This window comes from Orycteropus afer, unplaced genomic scaffold, assembly GCF_000298275.1.
Source record: "Orycteropus afer afer isolate SDZICR_OR568_19922 unplaced genomic scaffold, OryAfe1.0 scaffold00006, whole genome shotgun sequence".
NCBI lineage: Eukaryota > Metazoa > Chordata > Mammalia > Tubulidentata > Orycteropodidae > Orycteropus > Orycteropus afer.
In genome coordinates this window covers 29,392,155-29,411,067 of record NW_006921593.1, presented here as the reverse complement: position 1 = coordinate 29,411,067, position 18,913 = coordinate 29,392,155, and the positions used below count along the sequence as shown (strand labels likewise).

At 41.9% G+C, this 18,913-nt stretch overlaps 1 protein-coding gene across 1 annotated transcript in view; it reads right to left on the bottom strand.

Moving 5' to 3' along the window:
• Nucleotides 1-9,634: 9,634 nt before the first annotated feature.
• Nucleotides 9,635-18,913, bottom strand: part of TRIP12 (thyroid hormone receptor interactor 12) — a 114,215-nt gene continuing 104,936 nt past the window's right edge. The window contains exons 37-42 of the mRNA XM_042780901.1: nucleotides 18,469-18,633; nucleotides 15,345-15,509; nucleotides 13,686-13,799; nucleotides 11,111-11,205; nucleotides 10,501-10,604; nucleotides 9,635-9,831 (exon numbers count right to left, since the gene is read on the bottom strand). Coding sequence (XP_042636835.1) covers nucleotides 9,635-9,831; nucleotides 10,501-10,604; nucleotides 11,111-11,205; nucleotides 13,686-13,799; nucleotides 15,345-15,509; nucleotides 18,469-18,633 — 840 coding nt within the window. The remainder of the gene's footprint in view (nucleotides 9,832-10,500; nucleotides 10,605-11,110; nucleotides 11,206-13,685; nucleotides 13,800-15,344; nucleotides 15,510-18,468; nucleotides 18,634-18,913) is intronic.

Here is an 18,913-nt window from a genome sequence, read left to right as displayed (position 1 = left end):
CAAATTCTTCTGCTAGTTGGGGTTTAGTCCACTTTTGTATCCTTCCCTTCAAGGGGTCCAAGATTATCTTCTGTGTCTGTGTTAATTGGTTTCCCTTTGCTTTGTTGAAGAGGGTCTGTGAAGTCCTTCTGCCTAGTCCGCCATCTTGCTGGAACTCCCCCCTTTTGGTTTTCTAACTCCAGGTCTTGGCACATTTTCTTATACTACTTTACTTTGTCTTCTGGAGCTGCCCTTTGAAATCTTCTGTTCAGCTCTTTTATGTCTTAATTTCTTCTCTTCACTTTAGCTGTTGTTAGTAAGTGCCCAAAGTAAACAACTCTAGGGATTTCTAAAATAAACCTGCACTTGTATTTGGGGAAATTAAAATGATGTAGGAAACAGTTATTTTGTTCAAGGTTATTAAAGAGGACTTAATATGCACTCTGGACGTCCCTGGGAGGAGCAAATGGTTTGTACTCTATTCTTAATTGTAAAGTTGGTGGTTCAACCCCCCCCCCCCAGCAGCACGACAGAAGAAAGGCCTGGCAATCTGCTTCCATAAATGTTACAGCTAAGATGCCCTATGGAGCTCACTTCTACTTTGTACACATGGTATTGTCTTAAGTTGGAAATGACTCAGTGCCAATGGGATTGGTTTTTTGTTTAAATTACAATCTCAAATCAAATTGAGTGGCTCTTAAAAAGACAGTCCCAGGACTACCATAGAGATTAGAAGCCTAGAACCTAAGAGTAGGAAGGGAATTTAATTTCATCTGTTCCAAAAATTTCAAAGGTAAGAAAACTATTCAGTGAAAGTCACATGGTGTGCTCATGGTCAAGTTCAGGAAAAGCAGCCAGCTCTTTGAATTCACAGCCCAGCCATTATTTCCAAACCACAACTTAGCAGCCAGCTCTTTGAACGCACAGCCCAGCCATTATTTCCAAAACACCACTTAGCAGTTCAACAGCAATGAATATAACACACTCTCCAAAGAGTGGTGAAGGACTGAATAATGAATTTCACAGTATTATTTTAATCAATATTTTCAAAATTCTGAATTGAAATGAATACTAGCTTTGAGTTACATCTTTTTATTTAAAAATAATAGAAATGAGAACCAGACCCTGTGCATGTGTTGGCAATCTAGACTGTCAAAGATCATTGACTGCCCCTCTCTTTTGGGCTGTCATGTCCTAAGTGTGTTTTTTGAAAGAAATATCACAATTCTGTACTCAGTATCTCCAAACTGATAAAAATTGGTTTATTTTTAAAAGGGACTTTTTTCTTTCTTCCCCTGTGACTGCTCTAACCTGGAGATGGAAACACTGATGTCTGTCTTGTCTTCTCTGCATTCATTCATTTTGTGGTAAGTGTTGTTTTTTTATTTTGAACAGAACTGCTGTTGCTTTTCTAAACCTGGCCCAAGTAAGTCCCAGCTTATCCCACTTTCTCATGAATTTAAGCTTCCTTCCCGAACAATCTCTGGTTTTGCTTCAGTTTTGTTCAAGACTGGCCCAAATTTACATAGGATTATGTCAACAGATCATTTGGGCTGAGAAAGAAGAGCCATCGAGGGTTTAGGCCTAGTTGTTGTTGCTGGTGGTGCATTTTAAGAGGCAGGTTTTCCAACTGGGTGACATTCAGACTATTCATGATCCCAGCTCTTCTCTGGCTCCACAGGAACCCACATTGTTTAGAACTTACCTGCATACGTAATTGTTTGGGTTCCATCTTAATTTCAACTTAGACCTTAAACTCCTTGAAGTCAAAGACCACGGATTACACAAACACCTGACCAACAAAGAGGAAACAACACGAGTCCAGAAATAGTCATTCTTTCAGTGGATACTGAATGCCATTACATGCCAGGCATGAGGCCAGGACCAGAGAGGAAGAGCGGAAGGATGGTGAAATAGGAAGACGACACACATCACTCTAAAAGGTTTGTAGAATGCTTAACTGACTAAAAGATTGTAATAAAAATCTCCATATAAAGGGAAAAACAGTATTTAAAAAAAGAAACAAACCAAGCAAGCGCTATGCTCCTTTCTTAACTCATTCACTTTGTCATAAATATCATATTTATCAGTGGTTAGAGAGATCCCTCCTCTCCACCCCCACCTCCCCCATGGGTGTAAGGGGGACACTGGAAGGTGATATATTAGAAAGGGAGACCACAAAAATCCAAATGTTTTATTTCTGGATGTCAAAACACCACTTAAGGCTTTAGATGGAAACGGATTCCATGTTCTCTCCTTCCTTCTGGAATGTTCTAGACTAGAACGATGGGAACAAATTATTACAGTGCTAAATCGTCCATGGAGGAAAAGAAACCAGTTTTGCACAGTCTATTAGCCTATAATGCTTAGAGACCAAATCACTTTAAGTGCTTCTAGAAAGTTGACATTAGCTTGAATACTCTTTCAACACCTGCATTAAAATGATCGAACTTATCTCCATGAATTTAGTTAAGACTGTGTTTTAAATAGGCAAAGGGACTGCTGAAATGCATTTTCTGAATTTCAAGTTTTTTTTTTCTTAAATTTATTTTTTATGTGATTTGGGTGAAAGTTTACAGAGCAAATTCACTTTCCATACAGCAGTTCACATATACTTTCTCATGACATTAACTACAATTTACCCCAATGCAACAGCTCCCCTCCCACTTCCTCCCCATAGTTACCTCTTCCCTGTGTCCATCCCTCCATGCACTCCTGCCCCCTGAGCTGTCTCCCTGTGCCTACACAGCCCTTCTATTCTCCCATGATTGTTCTCTCCAAGGCGTGTATCTACCTAGTGTAAATGTTCACCTCATATGCCTGTCTTTTGTTTGCCTGGAAGCCACAGGTGTGGGTTCAATTCCAGACCTGAAGAACAGGTAGGGGCCATAGTCTCAGTGGTTCCACTAGGCTCTATCAGACCAGCAAACCTGGTTCCCTTTGAATTTCAAGTTCTTTTAAGATGAATCAACTTTTATACAAAGAGAGGAAAACCCCTTTCCAACACAGTGACGGTTCATGTCAGTTGGACATCAGAATGGTAAGGAAGATGTTTCTCAGTGGAAGGAAGGAGGGGAGAATGTGTTTTGTGCATGGAGAGGAAGGTACAAAATTGTGGGTTTTCTGACTACAGAAGTTTTACGCTCTCTTACCTCCATCCTGTGTCTGCTCATAAATCCAGGGAAGTGTGGATGTGTACCAAGCACAACTACTGATGAACACAAGACCTGGTGGCACAGTGGTCAAGTGTGTGGTTGCTAACCAAGAGGTTGGTGGTTTGAACCCACCAACCACTCCACAGGAGAAAGATGTAGCAGTCAGCTTCCATAAATTACAGCCATAGAAACACTACGGGGCAGTTCTATTCTGCCCTATAGGGTCGCTATGACTTGGAATCAACTTCATGGCATCGGCTACGATAAGAGCTGAATCCTTTCAGAAAACTGTGACACGTGACCACTGTTTCTCAACCAGGGTACATCACCCTGATACCTGGAAGGGATTTTTGGAAATACACTTGTTACTTATTGACTACCTTGTTACCTGACAGTTTGCATTTATAACAGTATAAAATCTATTTTGCACATTAACAATGTATGTCTGGCAGTAATGACTGCTGAAGTATGAAGCATAATGTTGGCTGTGATGGTTAAGGTTATGTATCAACTTGGCTGGACCATGATTCTCAGTGATTTGGCAGTTCTGTAGTGATGTAGTCACCCTCTGTTTCCACATAACACCGATTTTCACATGGTGACCTGGTCTATGGAAAATTGAGTGGGACATTTTGGGTTGTCACAACTGCACGGTGCCACTGGCATTTAGAGCCAGGGAAGCCAAATGCCTTGCACTAGTCCTCTATCAGGAAGAACAGTACCAATCAGAATGTCTGTGATGCCTCTTCTGAGAAACACTAGAAGACGTTTTAAAGAATTCACGTAAGATGCTACGGATACCAAAATGTGACCATGGCTATCACTGGTTTGAAAAATGGGGTGGAAAAGGCCCAGTGAGGTTAGGATCCTGGTCCTGGCCAGTTAGAGCAGTTGGGGTTCTTTCTGCCCCATGTATATTTTCACCACTTTCACCCAGATTTGCATACATTATTACTTGATACCAGGGCTCTGCCTAGGTTCTGAGTGCTTTGTTTGTTCTGCTTGATGACACTAGTACACAGTTAGGGACAAGTGAACTGACTGGATGGAACGGATCTTAATAGAGGCCCACATTAGCATTAATAAAGGACCACCAAACTGCCCACTGGCATTTCCCCTACCATTGTTAACTTAACAGACCATCATTTCAACTGCTTATGGTATCTGCCTGTGTACCATTAGACAACCACTGCTTGCTTGGACCTGTCCTTCTAGAAATCTCAACATGTGTTTTCTGATCTAAAGTTCCTTAGCAGTTTTCTTGATAATAATGCCATTTCTTAGTATGGTGCCTCCAACGGATGTTGGCAGAGGGTCACACACACAGAAAGACTACTTGAATTTACTTCTGAGCCCAGTATTCCCAGTAACAGCACACCTATGACTGGGCCTCGAAGCCACAGTGAAGCATCCGAGGTACTGATAGCTCAGTTGTCTACAGGTTGCCTTTAGTCCCACGCCACAGGCTTGGGGACCAGATACACATCTTGCAGCTCCTTGCAGGCCAGATAGCCTCCTTCAGCCACCAACACGGGAAGTGGGAGGAACAGGGCCAGAGAAGACAGGCCTCCAGATTCCAAACGGGTGGAGAACATGAGGCAGGAGCAGGACAGGCTTGAACACATATGTAAGTTGAGCAAACTGTAGTGAAATGGCCAACCCATGAAATGTCTCATGATTTGTTTCCCACTAACCTCAAGGCGGTCTGAAGGGACACTGTGTGTTCAATTGGAAGATTGGCTCACCAACCATGAAGGTTTGAAATTTCCATCTCTAGAGCCCACTGGCACGCTGACGTCCATCCACCACAAGTGTGATGCTTCCTAGACCCCAAACACAGGATAGAGGATACAACTGCATTGCACTGGTTGCCTTTATGCCAATGCCTGTCTTGGGGGTAGGCTTCTGTTTGTTGTTGTTGTTGTTATGTGCCGTCGAGTTGGAGCCGACCCATAGTGAACCCTCCCTGGGTTTCCGAGGCAGTATCTCTATGGAAATAGATTGCCCCGTCTTCCTTCCAAGGAGTGGCTGGTGGGTTTGAACCGCCAGCCTTCTGGTTAGCAGTCAAGTGCCTTAGGCACTGTGCCACCAGAGCTCCCGGCATGTGTTTAGCAGCACCTTTTATCTGTGACTTACATAATTTTACAGACTATAAAGTTCATCAGAGACAAGTGTGGACTGTTTAGGCAGGGATACCAGAAAACGTATAAGCATAAATGTGCGTAAGTGTGCACAGAATTTCATTCGCTTCTTTTCAAAACAGTGGTGAAAACACAAAAACCCTTTCAATCATGACTTTAAAAAACAAAAACCAGCCAACCAAAAACTCCATCTCCTTTGCTTTCCTACTTCAATTCTAATTTTCTCTTTTTATCAAGAGACTGTCCAGACACTTTAGAGACAGAACAGCTTAGAAGAGCCAGTCCAAAAAGCCAAGACTGTGACCCAAGTGTCCCAGCCAGGAAGCCACATGGTCTCTGCCCATGTTCAAGGATCTTCCAATCCCAAAGGTACTGCTTCAGCCCCACCTGGGAGTATTTTACCTTGAAACAAGAGTCAATCTCTACAGCAAATAAGTTACAGGGTCAGCCCTCTGAATATGTCTCCTATCAAGTTCACCACCACCTGCCTCCAAACAAGCTCGGATCACTGCGCTTAATGACCAGACAAGACAGGAAGCCTTCTCAAAGCCACCCGCGTGAGCACACACCAATTCCTCAGAAAAGCCCTCTGGTTGTGCGTAATTTAATCAAAGTGACCATGTAGGATAATGCTGTTTATTAAAAATATATTCAGGGAGAAGGAAGTCAGTGCATTTAGGCAATTTTACATACACATCTGTAATCTGAGGTTCCATTATTCCAACAGTTCATAGAAATCACTGTTCCAGAGAAAACAATGCTTTACATAGGAGATCAGCAATCGGTGATAGGCTTGGGGCTATCAGTAGGCATGTTGTAAAAATAAAGCCCCCTTTCCCATTATTAAAGTGTCTTCTTTATGCAGAGTAAGTCTTTAGAGTTAAGAACTTTTTCCTTGCATGAGAATTGGTAACCTGAAGTTCTTGGAAAACAGCCAATCCTGTTTCCTATCAATACAAATGCTATGTTTTGTCTGGAATTACTTTTTGAGGTAACAAAAGAAGTGTTTTCAGTGATGTGTCACTAGGTTATCCTTTTCTGTGTATGCCAACTACTACACCATCAAACCCGAGACCCATACAAGAACATATCTCAGAGAATTAGACATACAGAGTTGGACATTTCCAAACACCGGTCTCATTACAGCAGGGAAAACAGAAGAGGGTCGGAAAAACAAAGGCCAAACTGCAGGAGTGGAAGCGTCTTCTTTGCTAATGGAGAATGAAAAACAGCATCCAGACTTCCCACAAAAAACCGTTTTTTTTTTTTCAGTACACTTTTTTTTTGTGAAGTTCGTTCCCCAGCAGGACCCCTTTGCTAAGCACATTTGTTTTTCTTGGCGTTATCAGTGACATTCTCACTGAGGTCGCCCTCACTGCTGAGGACTGGGAGTAGGGCTTCACCACCTGATAAGGTAAAGGGAGGACAACATAGTCAGTGTGCTGGCCATAACCCTTCTGGTGGACAGTCAAGAGCTGGGACTAACTTCTTGGATGCAGGGGTCCACGTTCTGTCCCTGGCCTTATGGCCTTTACGTGCAGGATGCTCCAGGGAAGTAACTCCAGCACAAGCAGTGACTGGCCACCTCTGTTCACACTAAGTGGCCAAATGCAGGAGAGACAGACATCAGGATCGTACCTTCCTCATGGACTGCTACTGTGAAAGAAAGTCCTCCATCACTGGACCGTGGAGCTGAAGCCGGGGAGGCAAGCAAGCTGTATTCCTGACAACACGGAGCTGCGGACTGGAAGATGTCTCCCGCTTTCTCTGGGTCTGCTCCCAATGAGACTACATGTAACTTACAATTCACTTTTTGGGGGGCTTAGTTTCAAAGTGGGATTAAATAGAGACGATGGATGTAACTAGCTCTTCCTTCTGATCAAACCATAACTGTCTAAATGACAACAACAGACTCAGTGTTAGCGAGTCTATGATGAGATTTGACTCCCTCTCAGCAAAAAACAGGGACAACAAAGTCTCCGTTGCTACCCAGCTAAGTTTTTCAAGCAAATGTAGAAATTAGTGCTTGCGGATAGCATTACTAAGCAAATAAATTTCAGGCACAGCTGGAGTAACAGCAAATTAAGTATATCCTTTTCCCCTATGGGGTGATACTAAGGTCTCTACCATGAAAGACTGCTTTAAGACAGGGAAAAAGGTATCTTCCTGCCCCAAATTAAACAAAGGCCCCACTTCCTAAGGCAGGGCTAAGCCAATGACTAAAGACAAAGCTTTGAAACAGAAAACTCCTGACTCTGAAACACTCGAGCTGCAAAATTTGATTCTAAACCATCCTATATGCCAATTAGATGTTGAAATCAGTGAGACCAAGTCTGCCAGGGCCACAACACACACAAAATACCAAATACAGATGTTTTAATATGAAACGTTATTTTGCTTATACACGTAAAAATTTTAAAAATAGAACCCTTTAAAAAATGAGGAACAAAATGCTATGTTCACACAAAAGTCTCTGTGCTTAAAGTTTGTAGAAAGGTACCAGGACAGTTTAAAATAACCTGATTCGTTTTGTAACCCTAATTTCGCTTAATAAACTGCTCAGACCCTGGGCTGTCGTTAAAACTGTAGACACACACCACTTTTCTTAGCGGTCGGGGTGAAGCTGCTCAACTGTCAGAGCCTCTGCCAAGATGGAGCGCCTGCTGCTCTCGGCCCCATCTCCGCTTCCCCACTCTCAGTGGGATCTACTACCCAAGTCCACTTTGAAGAGGGGATGTTTCCACATAAGGCCATTTCAATGTGAAACAACAAAGCAATCAAAAGAAAACAAGTCACCACATTTCTTCTGGGTGGTGGGGCAGGAACAAAGGGACTTGAACATCAATTAAGTAAGACTTCCAAACAGTCAGAAAATAAAATCAAGCAAACAAAGAAAATTGATTTCTCAAAAGTTCGATGAAAGAGACAATGGGCTCATCTCTCATTTTCGGAGATGAGTTATGGAACATTCTCTCAAATGTATGCAACAGACTTAATTCTGAACCTGAGGGAGGCCTCACCTCCCATTCTCTCGCCACATTTCATTATCTTCAAGTTGCTATTGTGAATTCTTGTCTGAAGAGTCCAATGAGCCATGACTGGAGTCATGGAGATTTGATGATTTATTTGCACTGAACTACGACTAGGCAATGGAAAAGTATGCATACAGCACAGAACTATAAACCAAAAGGTAAAGCAAACTTTATTTATTTTCAGGTAAAACATGAACCTGACGGATTACTGCAGATTTGAGAAATCAGCACACAGAACAACTGGACAGAGCGTTGCTTGCAGGTGCTTCCTCAGTGTCGAGACAAAGGCTGAGCAGCTTGTCCCAAGCTAGCACTGGGCAGGCGTAGAGGAGAGTGGGAGAAAGAAAATGATCAACAAAAACCTTACCGAGAACAAATGAGGAAAATATCCTTTTATGCCAGGAGGGAATGAAAACGACTACTTTTGCTTAAAACTTCACATCAATTCAAAATGCTCTGGCTGTAGAGTAATAAATACTGGGCCAGCCCAAGCTCTAGACTTTTTAATGTACACAAAAGAAACCAACTTTCCTTTCTCTGTTCTAGACGCTGCTGCTGCCAGAATCACCGTGTAAACAGACCTAGTGTGTCACCTGGTAAAAGGCCAGTAATGCCCTACACTACTACATTAAAACCAAGCTGTTAAGAAAAAACTATCTAGTTACAGAGGCTGAGTGATACTGACATTATATCTCAACCCAACGAATTTTAAATTGTGTCTTAATCTGGGAGAGCACAGAACAACAAAAGCCCTGGCTGATGAAGATGTGACAACTCTGTGAGTGTTGTACATAAAAAGAACTGTGTGACTGCACAGACAATACGCGCATCAGGGAGAGAGAATTAGAAGCAAGTGGAAAGTCCGTGGAGCCTGTCTGTTAAACTAGTCAAATACATGTAAGCTTCAGTTTCTGTCTTATGTACAACAGTCGTCTTTGGAGGAAACAGAACTGCAGACTTGGCTAGATGGACACACACAGCCCAGAATGAAACTGCACAGCGACATTTATTGTTCCAGCCTGGAAAAACATCCCTTTTGTAAATTTCACACAGCAAAGCAAGTTAAAAACGTCACTCATCAAAGAAATGATAATTTAAACAAGAACTTGCTAAAGAAACCTCATTACAACAACTTTTTAGGGCCTGATCACTTTAAGTCCATGGGGCCATTAATGAATATCAACCAAGCGTCTCTTTTATAATCTGCAAGTCATTTTTCCTACAACAAGAAGGCGTAACATGTTTCCTTGACTCAGGTGATACATTTAGAAAAGAAATCATGATTTCTCTTTTGCTGTAACAGGCAGACACGGGCTTTCTGCTGTGATCAGGAAAGATGGAACGACTGCTGCCCTTCTCTCGCTGCTATCAACAGTTTTTCTCGCATTATCTCAATGCTCGAGTAGTCCGGCAACTTAAGATAGTTCACACAAGTCATTACAGATGGGAGGAAATCATCTGGGTTTTCAGTTGATTCGAATGTCTTCCGGACAATTGTCAAAGGTGGATTCAAACTCCGGAAGCCTGGTTAAGAGGATGGGAAGAAAGACCAAGGAGCGGAGTCAGTGTTACAAGATGCGCAATGGACAGTTCAGAGAAAAAAAGTGACTTCTGCCCCTGAGAACCCCTCTGGAGTGACAAGTACACCCTTTATTGTGCCACTACCCTCAGAAAATATTAACCTGCTTTGCTGAACATATTCTCACAAACACACGCACGTGGTATTCTTTCTTGCCGGGAATTAAATCTACACGTTCAATATGCTTTTAGTGTACAGAGCCTGGGAACTATTGTATCACAATAAGTCAATGTGTACTGTGAAGCCCAACAGTTCTTTATGCCTTACCAACTCGACTCAAATTAAGAGTTATTTCTGGAAACTCAGACATTTGCCTCCATTCTCAGCTAAGCCAATTAAGTTCATAATGTCCAAATGCCATAAATTTTATATAGAAAAGTAGCACTCCCTGTGTTTTAGGAATCCTATTTCAATGTGTTGGAAGACTACCCCTCTGGATTCCCCTGCCAGTGAAGTCTTTCACTATATGCTTAATATACTATAAGACATATTGAACACTTGGAAACATTATGAAACCCAAACCACCAAGAGACACTGTAAGGCTGGTAAAAGCAACGGCTTGCCCACATACGCCCACAGATGGAGTAAATGCCAAGGAACCCTGCCGTACCCACCTCCAACCGGCAACCTGGGGCTGCCTGTCACGAACTGGAGAAAGAGCCTCTGCTGCTCGTTGTCGAAACCACTGAGAATCTCAAACAAGAACTTCACAGCCCGACTACAACCAAAGGAGACACCACAATTAGTTCAGCATATTGAAGTTCCCATTAGCCCACACTGTGTTAGTTCAGCAGAGTGTACTCATGCCACTCACTGACTCACAACTACTTAGGATTAAGTATGAGTAGAGCATGTGAACTCTCATCTCATCTCAAGGCACTGTGAAAACCAAACTGGTTTCTGTTGCAACAGCTGGAGCTCACACAGAGTGCATGTTGTGGTTCTGAGTGAGACAATCTGAGGTTACACAGCGACCTCTGCATGCCTGTAAGTAACAATGGGAGTTAGCCCATATCCCCTCCCCCTCTACATATTCATGGAGATACTTGAAAGGGAGGCCCTTGGGTCCTCAGACCCAGTCCTAAGAGAAATATGTCCAGAATTCCAGGAAGCCTCCAGTAGTAGGGGGATAAACTTTAAAGTGCTCCCTATACCACTTTTGTTGTTTAAAACATATACATGCACATATCTCCAACTGACAACATGGCACAGTCCAGTACTCACCTGTCGTGAGTATACCCGTGGTCTGGCCGACAGCATTCCATCAATGTCTTTGCATCCCACGTGTCTGCTTTGCTGCCACAGAGGAGCTGATCCAACTATGTGTTTAAATAAGTGTAAAGAATTAATAAAGAAATACAGGCATACCACAGAGATTCACAGGTTCAGTTGCAGACCACCGCAATAAAGCAAGTATCGCAATAAAGTGAGTCACATCAAATTTTTGGTTTCCAAGTGCTACAAAGTTATGTTTACACTATGTTGTAATCTGTTAAGTGTGCAATGACATGATGAAGAAGTGTAAAATATTGTGAGAGTTACCACACTGTGGAGACATAAAGTGAACATACACTGTTGGAAAAATGGAGCTGACAGATTTCCTTAATGCAGGATAGCCATCAACCTTTAAAACACAGGATTTACAAAAGCACACTAAAGCAAGGTCTGTCTACAGCTGTGTAAATGGGTGGAAATGCATGCTCCGTTTTATGTTATACCAATACAAAGGCCGACACATACCAAGGAACAGCACTATTTTCAGGACCTCTTTCTTTAGTGTGCTTTTGTGATACATTTTTACATTTGTTGGCAGGGACGGGTTCTACAGAAGCCTTTAAATCTCAGACAACACACATAGCTTTGGAGGTTTTCAGCTGAGAATCTGCTACTGACAGATCTCTGAAGCAAAGGCTTCAGACAAAGTCCCAGAGGCCAACAGGAACATTATCTATGCTACACAGTAGTTGTATGTGGACAGCTTACAATAAAGTCGTTCCCAAATGAATCTCAGAAAGCAATGCTTTTGTGTCCCTGGAAAATCTAGTTATCAGCTTCAAATTCAACCATCTTCTGGTTACCAACCCATGTGTGGAATGATGGCATACTTGGAGAAAATCCAACTCATGGCAAATGAAAAGTCATTATCAACACTGTGTCACTCACCGACAGGTACTCTATATGTATGTATATGCGTGTCTGTATCTGTCAATGCCGTGTTGCTCACTGTCAGATACGTATATGTGTGTGTGCATGTCTGTATCTGTCAACCCCATTGTCGCTGTCAGGTACTTATATACACACATGTATATGCTGTGTAGTTTTCACCACCTGTGAGGTGGAGATTATCCCAACCTGAGATGAGGATATCACATCAGAGTGGCACAGTAAGGCCACACAGTTAAGTGGGAGGGACAGGATTCTATTCCAGGTGCAATACTTCACAGCTTTCAATTCAATAAACACCTAATGAATGCTCTAATGTGCCAGGTACACCTCAGGTCAGTAAGCAGCATAGCAAAGTGGGCACAAAACACAGTAATTGAGACTGAAATGCTAAGACCCTCAAAGATTTCCAGATTCACTCAGTAATGAATGAGAACTCTGAAGCTAGTATTCAAAAAACAGAAAAGTTTCCCAGATTGGAAAGACCTAACAACTCCTAGTTCCTCTTTCTCTATGACTCCTCATTACCAGGAATTACTCTTTTGAGATTGTTGTTGCTCTTCAAATAAAGATGGCTGGAGAAAACCGTGTGTTAAACCCTTTTTTTTCCATTTTCAGAAGTGCCTTCACTGTGAACCCAGAAATCAAATAATCTGCAATTGTTTTAAAATTTCAAGGACTGTGATCAAAAAACAATGTCTCATCTAACTCATTAGGAGTCCTGATGGCACGGTGGTTAAAGCACTCACCTGCTAATTGCAAGGTCAGTGGTTTGAACCTACCAGCCACTCTGTGGGAGAAAGATGAAGTAGTCTGCCTCAATAAAGATTTCAGCCTTGGAAACCCTATGGGGCTGTCTACTCTGTCCTAGAAGGCTGCCGTGAGTCAGAATTGACTCGACAGAACATGCTTTTGTGTTTCTGTCACCTAATCTGGCAGTACAGCTTTTAAAAAAGACAACAAAACACCACTCCCTCAGATTCCCTCATTACTCAAAACCAAAACCAAACTCATAGCCATCAAGTTGATTCTGACTCACAGCGACCCTCCATCAGGTTTCCAAGGCTATAAATCTTTACAGAAGCCAGCCGGCTCATCTTTCTTCTGCGGAGCAGCTGGTGGGTTCGAACCACTAACCTTTTGGTTAGCAGCCTTAATCACTTGTTATTGTTGTTGTTATATGCTGTCGAGTCGGACCCAACTCACAGCGACCCCTCCTTGGGTTTCCGAGGCAGTATCACTACGGAAGTAGATTGCCCCATTTTTCTTCCGAGGAGTGGCTGGTGGGTTTGAACCGCCCACCTTCTGGATAGCAGTCAAGTACCTTAGGCACTATGCCACCAGAGGTCTACTAGGGGCCAGGAATGGACCAGCCACAGACACAGAGAAACATGCAGCTGACAGAGAAGCTGTGCTTGCTCTTTCACACATGGACCCTCCTGCCCAAGGAGGGTCCCAAGGTTGCTCCTTGACCAGCAAATGACCCTCACCTCCCCCTAATCTCTTCTACTCCCAAGCTCTCCCTATTTTTCTGCAAGAAGACAATCTCTGACTTGATAGCACAGAGATGCCCCACCAAGATCACGGCAGGTTCAGAACCAGGAGTGGCCATTTCCTTTAGACAAAAGGGACTCACTTCCTCCGGGTAGAAGTACTGAAGGTGGCTGAGTGGGAAGACGGACTCAAACCCGTCTCGGAAGGAATCGAACTGCCTGGAGACGCCTTCATTCAGTGCCCAAAATATAACCAGCTGCAAAAGAAAAGCCATCTTAAAATTGGGACAAGGTTTCAAATCTTTTTACTAAAGAATATGTGGTATAGTAAAACATCCTTCTGGATCATACTTTTTTTTTTTTCTTTTAAACAAACTATTAAATCTTTAAAGTATCTTCTAGAAAGTTGCATAAATAAAAGGTCAGTCAGGTCAACTACTAATTTGGGTCTAGGACGGTAAGAAAATGTAAAACATGCCATTTGTATTTACAGAAGTGTTAAAAAAGTTTATGCAAAATTCCTATGGTATAGTTATATTACTTCAGCCAGATGAGAAGCCAAGGAGAATTCCCCCTAGAGGAGAAAATGGTGAGAAATAAAGATCATGTATCAAAATTGACAATCAGCAACTGTTAAGTGTTTTAAATTTTTAATACAAATTATTTCATTCTGAACTCTGTTAAACTCTCAGAACCACCCCCTTTCTGTAGTGTGTGTATCCACTTAGAAAAGTTTAGAAATGTCGTCAAATGAAACTGAAGAAAAAGGCAGGTGACTCTTACTGCTCCGACAGTAAACCAGCATCAATGACTTTGGCTAATCCACTGGGTACAGAAAAAATCAAAACAACGTATTTAGAGAAACATGAAAATGTTAGTGTTTAATTGATAGAAAAACAAGTGTATTAAAGACTACAACCTTAATCTGGAGATTAACTCATTATTCACTGGTAAGCTGAAAGAGGAAGTGATGTGAAGTTAGTCAAAGGTGCCAGCAATGTGATGAGACCATCCAACTGAGTGTAAGAAGGGATTATTTATGATCACAGAATTGTTAGGTAACATGGGGTCTGAGGTATTGTTTCATCTACTCTTTTTCTCTTAAAATTGATGAGGAAACCAAAGCCCCAGTTTTCCAAAGGATCTAATGTCCCTGGGAGGCAAGTGGAAAAGTCAGCTCCAGCTGGACGTGGATACTCTTGACTTAAATTCAATGCTCTTTCCACTCAATGCCAGAGATAAACCAAAACAAACTTTTCAAGCACCGGCAATCAAAATCAACCTGTGTTATAATTTAAATTATGACTAATAGTTACCATAAAATTGTTTTTCTTCATTTTAGTAAATACAGCCAAAGACCACAATTACTCAGCTGGAGGGCCTCACAAAACATGTTAAGTGCGTGAGTACCGGAGGAAACTGTTGGGAGCCCGCTTGGAAGAAATGGAGGAATGTCATTTAATGAGAACACATGTGATGGCTTCCTTTTCCTAATTTTTTGTTTTTTAATTAAGAGAATGCAGTTTTATTAGCTTGCATTCAAGCCTGAGGATAAGTAGATTATACAAGTATGACAAAGCATCTGATATGTTCTCTTAGGAGCAAACAGAAACTAAGGCCTGAGTTAGTGACCTTCCTGCAGTGTTCTGGAGATGTCAAAGGTCTAACTAAGTCTCTGCAGCAGAAGGTGACAGACCCAGCACTGGACTCAGGCCCCTTTCCTCTCCCTGGACATAGCAGCAGCAGGCAGAGTCCAGTTGGCCACACAGGCCCTCTCCCTAAAGGACGCCTCGGTTACGTACTCTCAGATACTCCTCTAAGTTGTGGATAGTGACTGGTATGTCCTTTCCTCCTTTCTTCAGTTCGATATTGGGAAACCCTGGCAGAGTGAAATCCAATCCTAGATCTTCCACTGAGCAGCCATTCATAGTCAGGGTCTCTAATGCATACTGTAGACTCTCTTTGGTCTGGAAAGAGACAAGAAGGCAAAATAAAGCACAGTAACTTTGTTCTTACAAACAAAGGGATTTCTTAATCAATCTTAAAGAGTTCCTCAGGTCCTCGGTGTCTTTCTTTCCAAAACCGTAACCTACAGTATGTCTAAGTTATTGTGATCACAAAGGAAGGATCTTAAGCACCACAGAATCTACCTGTTTTTATATGAAAAACAAGATTGTCTGTAAGTTCCTTCATGAGATGCCACCTCTCCACGTGACCACACTCTAATCAGATTCCACGAGAGCCCCTAAAAGTCTGCATAACAGCTCATGTTCAGAGCGTGGGCTCTAAAGTCAGCCCGACTTTTCATAAACCCCAGGATCTCTTGATGAGCTTCATACATACATAGGCAAATACTGAGTAGTAACAGTCAGGGAAATGTACATTCAAATAATTCTACCATTACCATCTAGTGATGGCAATTCATCTTCTCCCCCACAGAGCTCAAGTCTAAAGAATACCCCAGAGACAGAGACAGGCTCCACTCAACCCTCCAAGCCTATGAAACACAATGAATTTGCACTCAGACAGTAGCACTGTGATGAGACAGTTCCCAATAAAATCCTAAGGAAAGTCAAGTCAAGCTCTAAAGGCAAATGTTAAAAGCAGTCTGTATTACTCACTTTCTAAAATGAAAGGCCTATGTAAAACATTATTCTTCAGATTAAGGATCAAAGATCTACATGGAAAAACACAAACTCTATCTGAAAACGAAGGCATCTAGGAGAAAGAAGGCCAAGGCCAATGAATTTCTAAACTGCAGATGCTTTTGTGTTTAGAATTAAAAGACTAAGTTTCTATAGACAAAGCACTCAATGTACAGAAAATATCATTTAAACTGGGTAAGTCCAGCAGTACCAATGAATAAATCAGTCTTTTTTTTTAAAAAGGGAATTTGAAAAGCTGTTTAGGATTCCAGGTAATCCTAAATACAAAGGAGGCAGCAGTGTTAATGAAGATATAGGCAAACTGTAGCTGATGAAAATTATGTCCATGCTTGTTTCTCTGCAAAACCCCATGTTGGCATCTCCTCATTTCAGGTGTGTCCTCTGATGACACCCTAAGGGAGACTTTTCATTTCGTATTTGATGTATTGTTCAACAACAAAAAAAAATCTCCACTTTAATAATCCCCCATTGGAAAACTCTCAAAACTACCCCTACCACCTCTCACAGATCAAGGTGATCACTAGTCTGTAATGGGAAGTCTCTTCTCCTGCAGCTACTGAAGTAGCATCCTACTTATAAATACTTGCATTACAAAACGCTCTCATTAGAGGGGATCTGGAATAGAGAGCGTGTCCTTCAGAAGGTTAGAGAAACCCATGGCTCCTTCTCTAGACTCACATACTAGGTTCAGAGCTTGAGCACATTTCCTGCATCTCCTTCAAGAAAGTAATCTACCTGGACATTTTATAAACAATGGGCTGCCACAGGTTTCTCGCTCTGCTGGGAGGCAGACCATTAGCAATCAGGTTAACACACAAAGCCACTTCTGGGGTGCAGATCCTGTGCTGTGCCATGAAGCCTATAAAGATGGCAACGCCAAGAGTAGCAAAGCACAGAAGCATCAACCTGAAAGGCAACAACAGGATGAGAACGTGGTGGCCTGGTGCTGATGCAACAGAGGTGTGTCACAGAGCCACATAACCCGAGAGTCGGGCTTTAGAGCAGACAGCCTGGCTTAAAGTCCAGCTCCCCTACAGTCTAGATGTGTGGCCCTGGGACCTGCTTGGTTCCATTTGTTCATTTGTAAAATCGGGATGACAAGGGCACCTTCATCTCACAGAGCTCCTGGGAGGATCAGATGAGTTCACACGTAAAGCACTACAAGGGGGCTGTGAGTCTTTCTTTTTTCTTTCTTCCTTTTGCCTGTCTTTTTTTTGTCTGTGATCTACCTAAGAGACAATCCTAAACAAGACGGTAGTAGTTTAAACTTTACAAAGTTGGTAAGCCTAAACCAGACTGCTTCCAAAAATCCAAAGGAAGACACATCTTGTTTGGGAAAAGATGGTTAGCTTACTTGGCTTCATCAAACACTAATTTCTCTTTCATTTTTTTAAAAAAAGTACTAATTAATAATTACCACTTACCATGAGAGATATAGTCAACCCCTTTACAAATCCTGACTCCCTGAAGTATTTCCTGGACTCCCAGAATGGGGGTCCTAAATCTCCATCCCGCCACTAGCTCTTTTCTAGCTCATCAAGAAAGGTGACACCTTCTCTGGAAACAGGCTCTCCCCTCTCACTACGTTTGCTTTCTATAACATGTCAAAAGGGAATTAACTTAGCATTGGTCTATTTGATCTATGTCACTTTCTTTTTAAAATACACCATTGTTTCCTCCTAGTATCACAGACAGAGCCACTACCAATCTCAGACTGAGTCAAATGATTTTACATCCAGTGTTAATAGGCACAGAAAGGATATTAATACTATAAGGCTCACATACTACCCAGAAGATCTAAGAGGAACTTCAACACACCCCAGAAAATACTGGACTCCACCATGACCTTTAAAAACATCTTCCTGTAAGCTCTCTAGAAACAGAGAGACTGTTCCTAAATCATACTGCCTTCCTGAAAATAAATCTCTCCTGAGAACAGTTTTAGTGATTCAAGTGCTTACTAAAATAATTCAGTATGATACAGTATCTGCCCATATACAAAAGGCTCTTCTAAAAATAAAAAACAAGCTCTCTGACTGCCTTTAGAAGGGTTTTATTTCCTCATCATTCATTATTACCTGCTGTTACCATGGGTTACCCAACTCACTGTGCAATCATATGCTTCCGTTATAATAACAGTAATAATAAAATGATGCTCTTCTAAACTAACTAGGTTAAATACAAACTAACTAACAAAGACCAAGTCTTTCTAAGATAAAGAACTGGTCTACTTGACAGTGCCCTAATCTTCTCAACCTACCTGGGATTTATCTTGTTCAAGTCTTTTCTTCTGTCTGACAATATCTTCAAGATGATATACCGATCTGGCTACAACTGGGTCAATATCAAACAAATCATGCGATGTCAGTGAAGTTTCTTGCCGCAGCATCCACTTATAAAAGGGCAACCCAAGGGGAAGGTCCACCTGAAAGGGAAATGAAAAAAATACTTTAATAATTACACTAAGCTTCCTGGATTGCCTCAAGTCTATAGAAGACACTTTAAGGGTTCATTGAGAAAGACCAAGCAATCCCCAAGGGAAGAAAACAATGTATTTAGGAATTGTTGTTCCCATTACATGAAATTGATTACTCTCATTTAACTCAATTTTAGGCTCACATATTGTAAAACAGTACTCAAAGTACCTCAGAAACTGACAAGAGGAAACAAAGAACTGGCTGGAAGTACCACCGCCTCTGTGGAGG